The sequence below is a fragment of the Humulus lupulus genome, chromosome X (genome assembly GCF_963169125.1).
Source record: "Humulus lupulus chromosome X, drHumLupu1.1, whole genome shotgun sequence".
Taxonomy (NCBI): domain Eukaryota; kingdom Viridiplantae; phylum Streptophyta; class Magnoliopsida; order Rosales; family Cannabaceae; genus Humulus; species Humulus lupulus.
Genome location: NC_084802.1, coordinates 241,289,984 through 241,307,022, shown reverse-complemented (window position 1 = coordinate 241,307,022; position 17,039 = coordinate 241,289,984). Strand labels below are relative to the sequence as shown.

The window sequence follows — 17,039 nt, the reverse complement described above, 5'->3', positions numbered from 1 at the left end:
TAAAGCTCCTCCGCAGCTTTCGCCTGGTACCTCTCGATGGCCTTTGCCCGAACCTGGTCAACGGTAGCCTGGGCACGGGTACGAGCAGCAATTGTGGTCAGTAAGGCCTGTGGACAAAGGATGAAGTTAGAATCTATTGCAAAGAATAAAAGACTAAGGCCAAAGAGATAAGAAACACTTACGCTGGCCATTTCGTTTAGGGCCCTGTTCAGAATTTGGTCGACCCCCATTTTCTCTGCCTCAGCCATCGCATCCTTACAACGATCATACTTCACGATGTGTGCAAGGCGGTCCTTGGCTGCTCGCAAGGCGCGGTTCGAGATTTTGGCCCCAAGAGCTTCGTCCCGCTGGGTCTGTTCTGTGGCGGCTGCAGGAGGAGCGTTCGTCGTAGCAAGCGGGGTTTCCTTCTCGACAGGAACTGAAGGCTGGGCAGAAGTTTGCCCAGTTGGCGCATCCTTGGGAGGATCTTCTGTTCGACTCTTCTTGGCAGGAGGTCCTTGGCTCGATTCGCCGTTATGCCTCCTGGATGTCTTTCGCCGAACCAGAGGAACTTCTTCTTCCTCCTCGGCCTGATATAGATCAAATACGTTGGGAGTGGCCATATCTGCATACAAGTAAGCATATGCAAATGATAAGATAAAGGCAGATAAGAATTCTTTACAAAACAAAAAAGAGGTCACAAAGTTTAATACCCGAGCTACAACTACTGGTCGCTATACTATTGACTCTATTAGACACACTCACTATCTGGCACGAAGAAGTCTGGTCCTAGATTTGGAGTATACGTAAAGTTGCCCTCCCCGTCAAACAAGTGACAGGGAATTGGCAAGCTATTTAAAAGCGAAATAAATGTACCGTTTTCATCGGAGGATTCCCCCAAGTCCACAACGGATTCTGTTACCTTTTGTTTCCCCTTGCCTTGGGGTGCAGAAGGCTTTTATGCGGAAGGATAGCCAGTGGGTTCCCTGATTGTAACTCCCGTCGGCCTCCTTCGCGGAGGAGACGCAGGAGGTTGCTGCTCGGGAACCCCCTCGGCAATGGCATCGGCTACCATGAGTCCTCTTGTTTCATGGCGAGGAGCCAGGAGGCCAGATAGCCTCAAATTTTCATCAGTAACCAGGGACTTGATGCTTTTTCTGCATCTGTCATCCTGGCCAACGCGGTGGACCTCAACAACATGTCTGGTGTTGGGGTCGGACGTAACCATGGGTTTGAAAGACAACGTATACATTAAGAAAAATGAAAGGAAATTCGTTGATGGAAAGTATCGACCAGTAAAAACAGCATTTACCTCCTCGGGCGAAGGCCAGGTTGTTGCTGGTCATGTCCGGAGTAAGGAAGTACTCCCTGCTGTACTGCCCCACGTTGGATATGTGCGTGGTGTCACTCAGGAACGTTCGGTTTGTCTCCTGGTGACAAAGGTGGAAGAAGCCTGTCCCATACTGTTGAGGGTTGGACTTGAGGTCGAAGAGATAATTGACCTCATGGCGGGTAGGTTCTGGCCATTTTTTAAGCTTATACAGGATATAGAGTGCGGCCAGCATTCTATATCCATTCGGAGTAATTTGGAAGGGGGCGACACCAAAATAGTTGGCCACCCCCTGATAAAAAGGATGTAGAGGGAGGGTAGCCCCCGCCTCTATATGATACCTAGACCAAGCACTATAAACACCTCCGGGAAGGTTAGCCCTTTGGTCTGCAGCAGGAATCTTGAGATTGACCCCTGTGAGAGGATACTTTCTAAGGTAGTTGGCAAGCATCCGAGGAGTGACTTGGCTGGTCGGGGAGAGATACCACTCGACATCAGGCAGATTCTGATGATGAGGGCGGGCTCTAGTTTGGATATTAGGGTCAGGAGCGGGATTTTCTCGATCACTGGTCGAAGGAACCCTAGCTTGCGAATCAGGCTGGGCAGGAGAGTTTGGGCTATCTTCGGAGTCAGGTCTTTTCTTGCCTAAGGATTTAGAACGGGCCATTTGAGGAGGAGATGGGCGAGGTCTAGAAGAAGATCGTGAAAAAGGGATCTCGTTAATTATGTCGGTCAGTTGTTCTTCGCCTTCGAGCAGCTGGGCAAGAAGATCGTCGTCGATGGGTCGTTCACCTCCCCAAAAATCTGGCATTAAAGTCTGCAAACAGAAGAATGGGGAGGTGAGGATAGAGAATTTTTAAGGCTTTTTAGAATAACCCTGTTCGGGTATAAAAGTTAAGCTTTTATACAGCAGCATTCTAACAAAAAGCTAAAAAATTTCACACGAACAGTTTGAGAAACCCATCAAAGGGTGAAAGCAAAAAGTTTTTCATGAAAGCTTTTTCAACTCCCCTTAGGGCGGGAAAAACCTATTTTTCGGCTGGCCTAAAAATCGAATTTTTACTTCGGTTTTACGTCCTAAAAAATATGATCCCAACTATCAAACTAACTCGTAACATTTTTTCACCCACAAGACATTCTACTGACAAGCATCTCAACCCAGAAGTAGATAAAACTCAACAGTTAAACATACAGGAACATGCATTACAATAATACGAGACGTAAAGATTCAAAGACTTACTAGAAAGAAGGTCGAGAAGATTGGCAAGAGTTTTCGGAGATCAGTGAACTCTCGGGCTGAGTCTTGAGAACGCAGAAGAACGGTCTCCAGAAGAAAACGGAAGCTCTGGTTTTAGGGTTTCTTGAAAGAGTAATGGCGTGTGTAAAAAGAAAAAGGGAACTTCAGAGATGTTATATATAAGTTTGTCTGTGGCATTAAAAGGGATTAATCATCAGTTTCCCCTTTTTCAAAGTATGGGGAAGCGGGATAGCCGTCGAATTATTACTGGGGAAGCGAAAAGACATGATTAGACAAGAGTAGGTTGCTTTTTCCAAGAACACACGAAGGGTTCTGACACGTATGGCGGGGTCACCGAGGGGTCGTTTCCTCAAAAGTTTATTTATTGCTCGTAATAAATAAACTTGGGGGGCAAATGTTATCCAAAAAACTGGCATAGATGACGTGGCAAGTGATTCCTGGACACGTGGCTGACACTTGGAGGAACTCTGCTAGGATATCGACCAGAAGGCACATTATGAGCAGTAGGCGGCCTAGTCTTACTTGCGACCAGTCTGGTCGATGGTTCCGCATGCAACATGACGTTTCCATAAAGATCTTTGTAAATCCCGAAATTGACTCCCACAATCTCCTGAATATCCGATTATTTAGGAGATTATATCTATAACAAATTCATGTAATCCCCCTTGAGCCTATAAATAGAGAGAGATAGCTCAAGGAAGGGACCTTTTTTTTTTTGCTTTCGAATTATTTGAGACTAGAGTAATTCTATCTGAAATATTGTATTGTTCTTCAGAGGTTAGTGAAACTCATTGAACCCTAGTTCTTTGATCACTCCTTTGGCTCTCATATCAATAACAATCTAAGTGGGCGTAGGTTATTACCAGACTCTGGGGCCGAACCACTATAAAATATCGTGTTCTTATTATTTTCGCCATCACGTTCTTTTCAACGCATTCATCCAAGTCAAGCCTATTTTGACTTCGTGTCAGTTGACCAAAATCAGGGTCAACACCACCAAAATAACAATTGTTCTATAAAAAGTTTAAACAAAAATAAATTATTACGGTTATTGAGTTTTGTAATAACTAATAACAAACTTTAGAAAATAAATTAATTAATTAATAATAAAGATTAATAAAAAAAAATTAACACAAACAAACTTTTAAAGATTCCTACCTTCTTCAATGCTCAAATGTCATGACACAACAAAAATGAACCTAAATAAGCAGCAAAAATGAACATGAGATAATGAAAAACAAACATGATTTATGACAAAAATCATTACAAATAATAACTTTTTATAGAATAATAGAATAAATAAAATATAGAAAATTATTGATAAATTATTAATAATGCAAACCTTCAAAATAACCTGTACACCAGGACTAGAAACTCCGAAAGCCTATAGTTAATCAACATATTATTTATTACAAATAGTAATAATAAATTAGGAATAATGTAATAAAAATTAAAAAAAATCATACAAGCAAAAATGTAATGATCCATACCCATTTTGAAGTTCAAGAACACTTTTAAATACTGAAAATCAGGAGAAAATCTGGCAAAAATATCCATGGGCGAACCTCTCTTAATCCCATGGCGAAACTCAAATTTTTTCTCTAAAAAAAAGTAAATAAACTAGTTTCTATGATGTATTTCAGTTTTTTAACAAGAAAATTGGATGAAATATAAGAAAAAATTGTGGAAAATGGAGAAACCCTCATCTCTTGTACAGTGAAAATGAAAAACTCCATTTTTGCCTTTGTTATGATTGTGGAGAAATGAGCTGAAGCATCTCGGGTTAGAATAATATTAAAAACTTTTAACTAAATTTGGTTATTTGGTAATAACTGATGTTAGAAGAAGGTAAGGGTCGCGTTTGGTTAAGTAGAATATGAGACTTTTCAACTTCGGTTATTAGCTAATAATCGAAGTTAAAAGTCTCACGTTCCTTTTAACCAAAGGCGACCCTTGTCCTTTGAGCTTATAGCTTCATTTTTTTCATAAAAACCGAAGTCGTAGCATATTTCCCTTGTAGCAGGAAATCCAAAATCGAAGTAAAAAGTCAAGTCAGGGCTTTAATTTTGATTTTGTGTTATTTTTAATGATTATTATGTGTAAGAACAGAAGGTAAACCGCTATTAACGTTGTAAATTAAAAAATTTAGCTGGATAATTATTAGCGGCGACAAAGACATGACGTCGCTAATAATGTCCCTCTTTAATCTCAACTTTCTTGTAGTATTAGTAGAGACATGTGATTAGGTCTCAATAATGTATTGTTCTTGTGATTTATGAGTTTAAGCATATTAGATATTATGGATGCGCATTTCTCTATATATGACCAACGCTACGTTTCTAGCCATTAACCTGGCTCGACAATTTTTTTCAAATGTACGTTGGGTGGACAATATGGGGGAATGGAGCGGGGCTCCGCTATGCCCCACCTCTAATGGGGCGGGTTTGCCTCACATTAAACGAGGTCGGTGGGTCATTAAACAGAGCGGGTCAATTTTTCCCCAGTATTAAATGGGGTGGGGTGGGGTAGGTTAGACCCGACCCGCCCTGTATAGCTATTTATATTTTAACAAACACTACAAGAAATACACTCTTTAGCCGCGACTTTTATCAGCAGCGATAAAGTTTGGTCGCTGCTGATATGAGACTAGTAATTTTTTTTATTAAAAATATTGTTAGCGGCGACATTTTTACTATTAGCGGCGAGACATGTCGCAGCTAATATATTCAAAATACTCTGAAAAAGAACTGGAAAATTTCTCTAAAACATTAAGGGTATGATTGGTTCGCGATTAGAAAATTGTATTTTTGAAAAGTGGGATTCTGAAATGAAAATCTGAATTCAGTGACTAAAAACATGTTTCTGAAAATGTGATTGGTTCAATGTCAGTAAACTGTTTTTGAGTTTTAAAAAATTAAATATGTGATTGGTATTAAATTTAAAAATATAACAGAAACTAAAATATGTGGGATTTTGGAAAATAATTTTACAAACTCGTTTTCTATTTCCTTACCAAATTTTGGATACAGATTTGAATTTGATTTTCAAAAACAAACTACCAATCACTAATTATAATGGGTCCCACTAATTTTAAGAATTTGAAAATATAAAATTGGATCCTAATAGGATACCAATCAGACATTATAATGGATCTCACTAATTTTAAGGATTTGAAAATATCCATCTCTCTCTCTTCTCAGTCGTGACTCTCAGACTCAGACAGAAGGTGAAGGCAGACAGAGGCAGGCGAAGATGACTCTCAGTCGTGGATCTCGGACTCAGACGGCTAGCGAAGGGTCGAGTATGTATATATTTCTTCGTTGCCGATAAACACGATACATTTATATTCCTTTTCTATTATATATATACAAATTATATACTTACCCCATTAATCCCATTGCTTACTTTACAATTTAATCAGAGGTCACAGAATTAAAAAATAAAAAATTCGTTAGCATAAATATATGATGTGTTTGACTGTTTGTATAATTGGAAAGAGAGTAATCAAAATTTAAAATAATTCTTATATATTTTTAATTTAAAATAAAATATTCTAACTAAAAAATGGTGTTGGTCACCCATTAGTAAGTACTCTTTCGTTAATTTTATGTGTGTAATCAGAGTTTTATAAAGCAATACCGTTGACGAGGTCGAGTTATAGAGGATAGTTTTGGCTGAGTAGTCTTAGCTTTATTGGCTGGGAAACCAACAGAGAATTTAATTAATGTTGCTTTAGTTTGGTCTCGTGAAAATCGTTTCTCACAGTAGTACTAAAAAGTCTTCCCATATCTTTATATATAATAAGAGTTTATATTATTTTAGACTATGTGTTTTGCCTCATTACCTGTTTGGACCTTGTATTTTGATAAATTATTTTTTGGACCCTGTGTTTTGTAAAATAGTTCAAATAGACCCCTAAACCTGATTTTGATAAACAAAAAATTGAATATAACAACACAGTTCTTAGGCAGAATGACTGTATTTTTGTTCTGAGTTGTTAGTTTGATGAATTATTTGTGATTTTAGTTCAAAAAACTTTAATCAAAATCGAATTTAGGGGTCTATTTGAACTATTTTAGAAAATACAGGATCAAAAAAGTAATTTATCAAAACACAGGGTCTAAACAGGTAATGAGCAAAAGCACAGAGTGTAAAAAGACATAAACCTTATATAATATCATTGGGTAACTACACTAATTGACCCTATTCAACCCTATATTTATAACTCTAACCCTTAGTTAAAGTTTTTCACATTTTTTACTATTTAAGACAAAATTACCCCTTTGTTAAACAAATAATTAGAAACAACTCTATTTCGGTTTCTTACTCTTCTCATCCCCTTCCCGTTGAAAACCCTCCCTCCCAAACCCAACTATCTTCCCGTCGAAGCTGCGGTGGTGTTTTCGTCTCCGGCCAGCACCCACCTCGTCCCACACCGATGCATGTCCTCCCAGTTGCATCGTCATCTCCACAGCCACCTTTTTTTCTTACCCATTTCGTTTTCAGCCCCTTTTACACTCTTCCTTCTCTCTCTCTCAAATCTACCACAACCCCCATCCCTTCCGCTTGCTCCCGACCCTACGAACCCACATTGCTGCCTCGTCGTGCTTCGCAGCCATATCGTCGAGCCCACGTTGCCGGAGCCCAAGGTTTACAACACCTAAGACCCCACACTCCCCTTGCAAGCCCGATACCCTAGCCCAAGGTATTGTTGTTGGGATCCCTTGTTGTTATATTATTTATGACTCATTTGTTTATTTTGAATTTTTCATATTGATGCTTTGAGATTTGATGGTTGTGGTTGGAAACATGTTAGAAGAATGTAAGGTTTGGACTTTGGTTAAATTTCTAACTACTTGAGGCATGTTTTAATTGGGAAATAAGAAGTGAATTTAGTGTGAATCATGTGTGAAGTGAAGTTGTTGTGAACCATGTGTAATTTCAGTGTGAACAATGTGTGAACTTAGTGTGAACCATGTATGAAGTGAAGTTGGTGTGTACCATGTGTGATTTCAGTGTGAATAGTGTGTGAATTTGGTGTGAATAGTGTGTGAACGATGTGCGAACCATGTTTCGAAATTATGGTGAAAAATGTGAGAATGATGTCTGAACCATGTGTGAATTTGGTGTGAATGGTGTGTAAACCATGTTCTGAACTTATGGTGAATAATGTGTGAATTATAAAAGGAAACTACACTAACTAACCCTATTATAAAACTGCACGGCCTCAATTTCTAGTGTGTATATATCTCTTTTTGTTTATTGGAATAAATTTATTAGCATATTATATATGATATATAAGTAAAAATCAATTGTGGAAGGAACTTGTAACTCAAATGCACTAGTTTGTTGTCAAATATATGAATGAGTATTATCAAATGCCAAACATGCTCAAAGTAGTTAAAGAATAGGTACCATATTTATCTCCATTATTTTTAATTGAATCCTTATGGAGTGTGTACTTCACAACAATTTATGATCTTTTAATGTTTATATGTGAATTTAATTGAAAAACTAGTATCTTTTAATGATATAGAAAAACTCATTTGAAATATCATTTTATTTCTGCAGAATGTAAGTAATATTTTTTTAGGTTTTGGGTTTTTGATTGAGAAACATCTTAGCTCAAGCAAGACCAACAGTGGGATGGCTTATGGATTATTATGTGTATATATTTGTTAAATACTAACTTTGTTAGAATTTTGTGTGAATAGAGATGAATTTAGTGTGAACTATGTCTGAATTTAGTGTGAATTATGTGTGAGGTTAGTGTGAATTTGGGTGAGCTATGCGTGAACCATGTGTGAACCATGTGTGAATAATATGTGAACCATACAAAGTGTGAATAATGTGTGATTTTATGGTGTGAACCATGTGTGATTTTAGTGTGAACCGTATATGAAGAAAGTGTGAATATATCTGAGTTATGTATTAAGCGCTTATTTAATTTACCTTTTCAGATGTCACTCCTCATGCTTCCTACTGAAAGGCATTATCCAGCAAAGGCTGCGTATAGGGGAGGGAGCATTATGAGTACAATAATAACGAAGTTCACGACATTTGACTTGTTGGAACAAGCGAAACAGTCACCATTCAAGCAATTCTTCTTAGCTCTGCCTCTACAATATTCTGGAGTTATTATTCACCAGTTACTGCTTGGGAGAGTTGTTGGTAGAGGAAAGAACGAATAATGCTTGAATTTTAATATTATGGAGCACGTTGTTGGAGAAGATAGCCCTAGTTGTAAGGTGGTATCTCCTGAAGATATGACTGGGGTGGAATTCTAGAGAAGGCAGGTTCCAACGAAAAGAATTTTTGGTGCCGAGTTTACTGATCCAACTAGGAAGAAAAAGAAAGCAGAGACAATTGTAACTGATCCTTGTGAAATTAATCCCCTACAGTCATATGACGAAAAGAAAATGAGACGTTTTAAGAAATGGGTAATTGGTTTAAAAAAGAATGATAAGCCTATTTCTCTCTTGGCTGGTTCGTGCACAGCGAAATGGTTTATTCAGCTACTTACACCACGTACATGGCTGGACGGACTGGTAAGACTACTGAAATAATTTTTTTTTTAAATATATATAATTTGAATGTGATGTATATATACTTATAATATTTGGCATGCAGTTTTAGGGTTGATGAAAGAACGAGTGTACACTCCAAAAGATTCACCATCGTGGATTCTATGTTCCAACAGTTCTTCGAACCACATTGGGAACAATTCAACAAGAGGAAAATCAAATCAAGCTACATTTGGCCAAAATAAGTGCTTGATTACTTGGTAGGTGATGATAACAATTTCAAAAGGAGTTGGAAAGACATTGATGATGTGTTTACCCCGATTAATTTTTTTGGAACACATTGGGTGTTGTTAGAGATATCATTGACAAGCTATCTTATAAAAGCTTATGACTCTGATATCACTGCGGTCTCCAACAAGGAGTTTGAGAATAAAATGAGCAGATGGGGAAAAATGCTACCGTTTCTAATTCAATCCAGTGGGTTGTTAAGCCATAGGAAAGATGTCCAACTACAAGCAGAGAAAGTGCGTTTTGAGTTCACAAGACTTGGCACAGAAAAAGTGCCACAGACCAAAACTAGGTATAACTCTATTAACCATATTTATATTGCAAATAATCACTATGGTCTTCCAATAATTAAAAAAACTTTATTTCCTTTGCAGTGGTGATTGTGGGGTATATATCATCAAACATCTGGAGTACTTGCTAGCCAAAAAACCACTATCCGAAGTAAATGACAACAACATGGATTTCTTTAGAAAAAAGACTTGCTTAGATTTGTTTTACCATAACTTACAGCCATAGTTGTCTTTTATTTAAATATATGTATCTTACTTTTGAATGTATGAAGAAACTATGTCAACTTCATCTCATTAAATGGTATTGAATGACTTCGTTTATTTCATCTTAATAGTGGAAGGGATAAATCTTTGTCACTTTTATCTTATTAAGTTATGTGTGAATTGGGTGTGAATTAAGTGTGAACCCGATGTGAATTATGTGTGAACCGCGTGTGAAATATGTGTGAATCAGGTGTGAATCAAGTGTGAACCAGGTGTCAATTATGTGTGAACCGTGTGTGAAATATGTGTGAATCAGGTGTGAACTATGTGTGAACCAGGTATGAATCAAGTGTGAACCAGGTGTCAATTATGTGTGAACCGCGTGTGAAATATGTGTGAATCAGGTGTGAACTATGTGTGATTTACGTGTCTGAAACAACAAACTTTAACACAAAAAGTCGTATTACTGAACCAATCTAAACATTCAAATTCCGCAATTGAAGAGTACAAAGTAAAACAATCAAAGTATAAACTAAGCATGTCTAGACGGCGGGGGACAAACAGTGGTGCACGTCACTCGATTGTGGCCCAGGACACCACATCTACTACATTTACGTTGTTTGCTATTCTTCTCACCCTTTGATAAACGTCGTTTCTTCTTTGGACGACCATCCTTCTGCTTCACTAAAGGAGGAGCTATCATCATACTTCCTATGTCATTTGGTATCACCCAAGATTCTTCATTACCCAGCGTATATACAGATCCACCATAGGATGACAACCACGCTTCAACTGTGTAGAATCTGGAGCATAAACTATATGGACTAATGCCACGATCTCGAGCACCAGCTAGAGCGTGTTCACAAGGAAGACCTGTCAAATCAAATCTTCTATAACTACATTTTTTCCTTCTCAGGTCGACATCTCCATCAAGATCACCATCCAATACTGTTATTTCATACTGACTAGATGGAAAAGGGAATGAGGTAGTGGACTTGTCTACTAACTTTCGCAAATCAGCTTCCACTTTTGTGGCAAGAGGACCTGTAGCCGCTGATGCTGCAGCTCGACGCTCGAAAAACCATTTTTGTAAAGTGTGCCTCATAAATTCGATGAGACAAGTAATTGGCCACCCACGTGCCTCAACAATGACATTGTTCCAGCTTTCGGCAATACCTGTAGCCATTAAATTATATCGATGACCAGGAAAGAAAGATGAGCCCACTTTTCAAAACCCACTTGTGTAACGACCCAAAATCGCTAATAAGGCTAAAGGGCCTTGATTAGTATGCCTGGAGGGCATAATGGGATTTTGTGTGTGACTTTAATGAGTTAAATGCATGATTATGATTTAATGCATGTTATATGACTATTTGATTATTTGAGATGCATGACTATGTGAATTAGTATGCATGTAGACCTGATTATCTTAGAAAGAGCATAATTGTAATTTGGCCATTTTGGGCATGACTGTGTTGATATCTGTGATCTGTGACTCGAGACGATCCTAGAATGAGCGGGTTAGTGGAAAAGTCAAAGAGGGAATTTATACCCGGCTTGGGGTTAAGCCTGGGGAGTTTAAATGGGAATTTGGAAATATATTGAGGTTAATCTTGATGATGTGGGATATATTTGGAGATTAATTAGGTGTTGGGTAGCAAGCGGGAAATTATTAGAGACACTCGAGGAATTAGTGGGAAATGGGTAAAATGACTAAAATGGCCCTACATGGACAAAAAGGGTTAGATTTAATAGGGAGGGCATTTTGGTCTTTAGGCTTTTTAGAGATAAGTTAAAGGGAGATTTATACTTAGTGGAATTGGTAGAAAAAGAGTGATAAGGCTGAAAAAGAAAGAAAGAAGGAAGAAAAAAGGAAAAGAGAGAAAAAACTGAGGGGTTTGGTTTCAAAGGAACGGTTTGTGGCTCTCCCACCATTTCCCTTCATTTTTCTTGGAGCTAAGCTCAGTGGTGAGCTAGGGTAAGCTGAGCATCAAGGATCCTAAGCTAGACTTGAAGATTGGCAAGGGATTAGCAAGAACACATCAAGCATTGAGGTAAGTTTTAGAAATTTCAGTTTTAGGGTTTGACTGGTTTGAGCTGTGTATTTAAGCTAATTAGATGGGGATTTTTGGGGAAATCAGGCCAAGGTTGTGAAGGATCAAGCTAAGGAGGTTTAGGATTCAACTCAAGGTCGAATTTCCATCCACGGTATGATTTCTAAGTCCTTAACTTTGATGTTTGACTGAATTTCTGGGTTTAGGGTTCATTGTGGTAGATCTTGAGTTTTGGGTTGCTTGAGCTTGGGTTATGAGTTCTTGGGATGTTTGGGATGAGTGTGAGGTGTTGATAAGTTTGTTTTTGAGTTTGGGAAAGATTTGGACAATTTTGGGGTTGAAATGGTTGAAAGAAATCGCAGAAAACAATTTTTGGGGTTGCCAGTCTGCAACTAGCGCTACAGCGCTAGTCTTTGGGCACTGTAGCGCTAGGCCCTGTTTCTGGGGATGTGTTGTTCTACTTGTAGCGCTACAGCACCCTCTTAAGAGTGCTGTAGCGCTGCACTGTTCACAGAAAGGGGTTTTTGGGCTTTTGTTGAGGGATTTTGACCTAGGGTTCGGGGCTCGATTCCACCACCTTGTTTTGTGGATCTAGGACTTCCCGGGGGCTCGGGATTGGTCCCGAGGCTAGGTTTTGGACTTGAGGTTTGGTAATGACTTTGACTTATGGATTTTGTTTAGGTGAGCGCTAGGGCTCGAGTAGGATCGTGCCCGAGGAGTCAGGTGATCAAAGCTATCGAATTGAAAGGTAAGAAAACCTTAACACCCGAGAACAGGGCATGGGCCCACAGTGTTATTGCAGGGCATGGCCCTAGATTGTATTATGTGTGAATTTATAACCTTAAATGAATTATTATATGTTTGAATGATTATTTCGAAATGTACTATATGCGTGATTATAATGAAATGAACGGCTAAGGCCGAGAGCGGCGAAGGCCGAGAACGGCCTTGGGGCCGGAAGTAACACTTAGCACATGGAGTGCTTATAGCCAGGGTGGGACCCAATGGATACGTGAGCTATCCTTACAGTAAGGACCGATACCCCAGGCTTTGGTAAGGCCTCTGGGGCGGCATGGCCGTGCTTGTTCAGTCTAATGGTTTTCCTATTTATCAGTGGATTGTATGTCAGCTATAGTCTATGCATATGTTATATACTGTATGAGTTTTCTTGCTGGGCTTCGGCTCACGGGTGCTCTGTGTGGCAGGTAAAAGCAAGGAGTCAGTCAACCGGCCATGAGTATGGAGAGGGTGGGGGCGGCGCGTACATGTTCGGCCTGCCCGACTGCTTTGGTTGGGGGCATTTTGTATATGGCTGTATTAACTCATTCTTTTGATAGTTAACCAGGTGTAAATCCATTTTTGAGTTGTAAATATTTTGTAAACCTTATTTTTGGATCCCAGATGTTTGACACTTAATGTTTTCAATGAAACTAAGCATTTTAAAAGACTACAGCCTTAATTTCTAATCAAGTCACACTTTTGGTTTTAGAAACCTCGTAGAGTCAGTTAATTGCACAATTTTCGTCTTAAACTCACTTAGTAACGGCTCTAAGGTAGTAGGGCGTTACAACTTGATTCTCTAAGTATTGAGCAATTGCAAGATCTTTGAATTTAATCTTCTCAAAATGGCGTAAAAACTCTCTCTTTCTATAAGCTTTCGCTGCAAGGAAGAATTCTTCATGGAAATGGTCAGTTTTGAACTTCGCACGAATATTCATGCTAACATGATGTATACAAGCACCATGTTGTGCCTCAGGAAAATTTTTAGTCAAGGCACTTGGTATACTAGTATGTCTATTAGACATGAATACTAGATTCTCCACTTCACCAATCGCTTCCTTCAACCTCAGTAGAAAATACAACCATGAGTCATTATTCTCTTAGTCAACTACTGAAAATGCAATTGGATATATTTTCTTGTTAGCATCTTGTCCTATGGCACATAACAAAGTACCTCCACACCGAGTAGTCAAGAAGGTTCCATCTACACATATAACTGGGTGAATATATGAACCTACCTTCATTGTCCATCTGCAAATGAGTAACACTTCCAGGATTTTTTTGCTCCATCATGTATAGAAATTAGGGAAATTTCTGAAATGATGATTCTGGTGTACCTCTTATGTAAGCTAATGCATGCTCTCGAAAACTCCAAGCTTTAGCATAGCTCATATGAACTCCATATGATAAACTCATATCTTTTACAATTGACCTTGGCTTGTAATTAACATTATCACCCTCAAATTTTCTCCTTATGACATGTCCAATAAGCCATGGGGATGCCTGACGGTGATCTTTATGTCGAACATCCAATGAACATGTGTGTTCACCGAAAAATTTACGAACCTCGAACATATTGGAATTAACCAATTTTGTAGCCTTCAACCTCCATTTGCATTTATCATCAACACATACTGTACACCATATATTTTTCGCAGACTTCTTTACTTTAAACTCAAAGTTTTTCTTTAATGCATAAAGATGGAGTTTCATCTTCAACTCTTGCTTGTTCTCAAATATTTGACCCTCTTTTATTTCCCACGAATTGATACTCGAAGAAGATGTCAGTAATTGAGCTGTTGAGGCTAAAGTAGAGCCTGTTTCCCCTTGATTCAACAAAAGTGGAGTACTCCATAGATTATCTTCACCAACCTGTCTTACTTTACGACCTCTATGATTTGAGGAATCATGGCTCTTCAATACTTCATTGGAGGTTGACTGTTGTAAATTATGCTTCACAAGTACATCATTGCAGGTAGGCCTATCAATATTTTCATTATCATCTGAGCTTAATACATCATTATTATCATCATCACAACTGTCTTCATTGCCATCAATGCAAAAATCATCATTCACTTTGGTTTCAACTGGAGGAATAGTATACAACTCACGTGTTTTACTAACCAAAGGATCATTACTTCTCTTCTCTATAGTAGACACACGTAGGGGTGTCCGATGATTGATAGATGTTCCTATCTCATCAAGAAAAAAAGCAACATCATCATCATTACTAATCAAAGATGGAGGGATACCTTTACTTCCAAAATGATAGATTACATTTAAGTCAAGATCAATATGAGACTTGTCAGCTCCGATTAAAGTATACAATTGATCAACAAGACTATTGTAAGTGATAGTCTTTGGCACCTTCATACCCTTGCTTTGTTTCGCACTAAATGACCAACCTTCGTTCAAAACTTGTTCCCACAGTCCATTATATAACACCACAATATTTATATGTGTTTGACCTGTATAACATATGTCAAAAGGTTCGAAATCCAAAGGTTATTAGGTAAAACTAGCCAAAAGAAATAAGAAATAAATGTGTGAAGCAAGCATGTGTGAAGCATGTGTGAACCAAGTGTGAGACGGGTGTGAACCATGTGTGAATTATGTGTGAACCAAGTGTGAATCATATGTGAACCAAATATGAATCATGTGTTAAGTACTCGTGAACCAAGTCTGAACCAAGTATGAATCATGTGTGAACAAAGTGTGAATAATGTGTGAATAAAGTGTGAACGCAGTGACCTAAATCGCGAAAATGTGAACCAAGTGTGAACAAAGTGTGAATAATGTGTGAACGCAGTGACCTAAATCGCGAAAATCAATCAAAAATTCATCATCTCAACATAAAAAAATTTCTTTTCACAGATTTTTTAGTGTATAGTAGTTCCAAAATTCTATTTAAACTATTACACAAGACACCCATAACCTATAAATAAAAAAAACTTACTCATTATCAAATCAAATGTTCAAACTTCTTCAAGTTTGGGAGAATCTTCAATCTTCTTCAACTTGGGTGAGAAGAAAAAAAAATTATGATAGATTACATCATTTTCCAAAGCTTCGTGAGAAGAAAAATTGTGATGATTTCTCTTTGATGATGATTTGAGAGAGAGGGAGAAGGAAGAGTGTTTGTTCTCTTTATGAGAGAGAAGGAAGAGAGAGAAGGGGCTGAAGACGAAATGGGAAGGGAAAAAAAGGGAGGAAGAAGCCTAATGTTAATAAGGGTAAGTTAGTCTTTTCACATGAGTATAAAGTTAAAAATATGAGAAATATTAATGTGGGGTTAGAGTTAGTATTACCCTATAAAATAGGGTCATTTCATGGAGTTTCCCATATCATTTTGTAACTCCTATAAACACCCTTCATATCAATCATATTATATATATATAGCTAGACAGACAGAGTCATTACTCTCGTATTATATTGAGTTCTTCTAGAAAATGCATGTGCTAGAAGGAAAGAAAGAATAAAGAGAAAAACCATTATTATGTATTGATAGTGTCACTGTGATATGGCCGTGTATACATGGGTATGTTTTATGTATTTATTTTATATATATGTTATAATTTTTTTTTTACTAACTTTCTTTTCTATTTAGGAGAAAATAAATTGGTGTAATTCTTAGAACCTTTTCTTTTGGAGCATTTTATTAATTGGTATGTGCCTCTTATTTCTTGTTTTATTATTATTATTATTTACTATTGTTAGATGAGTTTTAATATCTTAAATATTCATCCATAGTGAAGTAAGTTCTGAGATACACATTGTGTGTTACGGTGATAAGAGAGGTTATGAGCTTGCATGTATTAGTGAAGTAAGTTCTATGAAATTTTTTTGTGCTCCGAAGATATAAGAAAGAAACTTATAGTGTGTTGTTTGAATTGTTCTTTTTTTAATTGAATACAAATGGCTAGGTCATTAATATAGGGGAGATGCTGCCCAATTTTTTGTAGATTTATAAGATCGAGGGTCGGGATAGGATCTTTATAGGGTCAGGATAGGGTTCATAGGGTCGGGGTCGGGATAAGGATTTTATAGGATCGAGATAGGGTCTTTATAGGGTCGGGATAGGGTTCATAGGGTCGGGATAATGTCGGGTGTCGGGATAGGATCTTTATAGTGTCGGGGTTGGGATAGGGTCTTTATAGGGCCAAGATAGGGTCAGGGGGTCAGGATATGGTCTTTATAGGATTGGGATAGGGTTCATAGGGTCGAGATAGGGTCTTTATAGGGCCGGGATAGGGTCTTTATAAGGTCAGGATTGGGTCGGGGGATGGGATAGGGTCGGGGATCAAGATATGGTCTTTATAGGGTCGGGATAAT

The 17,039-nt window shown here is 38.1% G+C and overlaps 1 protein-coding gene across 1 annotated transcript; it reads right to left on the bottom strand.

Annotated features, from left to right (window-relative positions):
- Positions 1–10,405: 10,405 nt before the first annotated feature.
- Positions 10,406–14,000, bottom strand: LOC133806888 (uncharacterized). Its single transcript, XM_062244986.1, has 2 exons — positions 13,946–14,000; positions 10,406–11,049 (listed from the first exon to the last, which is right to left on the bottom strand). The coding sequence occupies exons 1-2, from the start codon at positions 13,998–14,000 to the stop codon at positions 10,406–10,408; spliced, it is 699 nt and encodes a 232-aa protein (XP_062100970.1).
- Between the last annotated feature and the right edge of the window lie 3,039 nt (positions 14,001–17,039).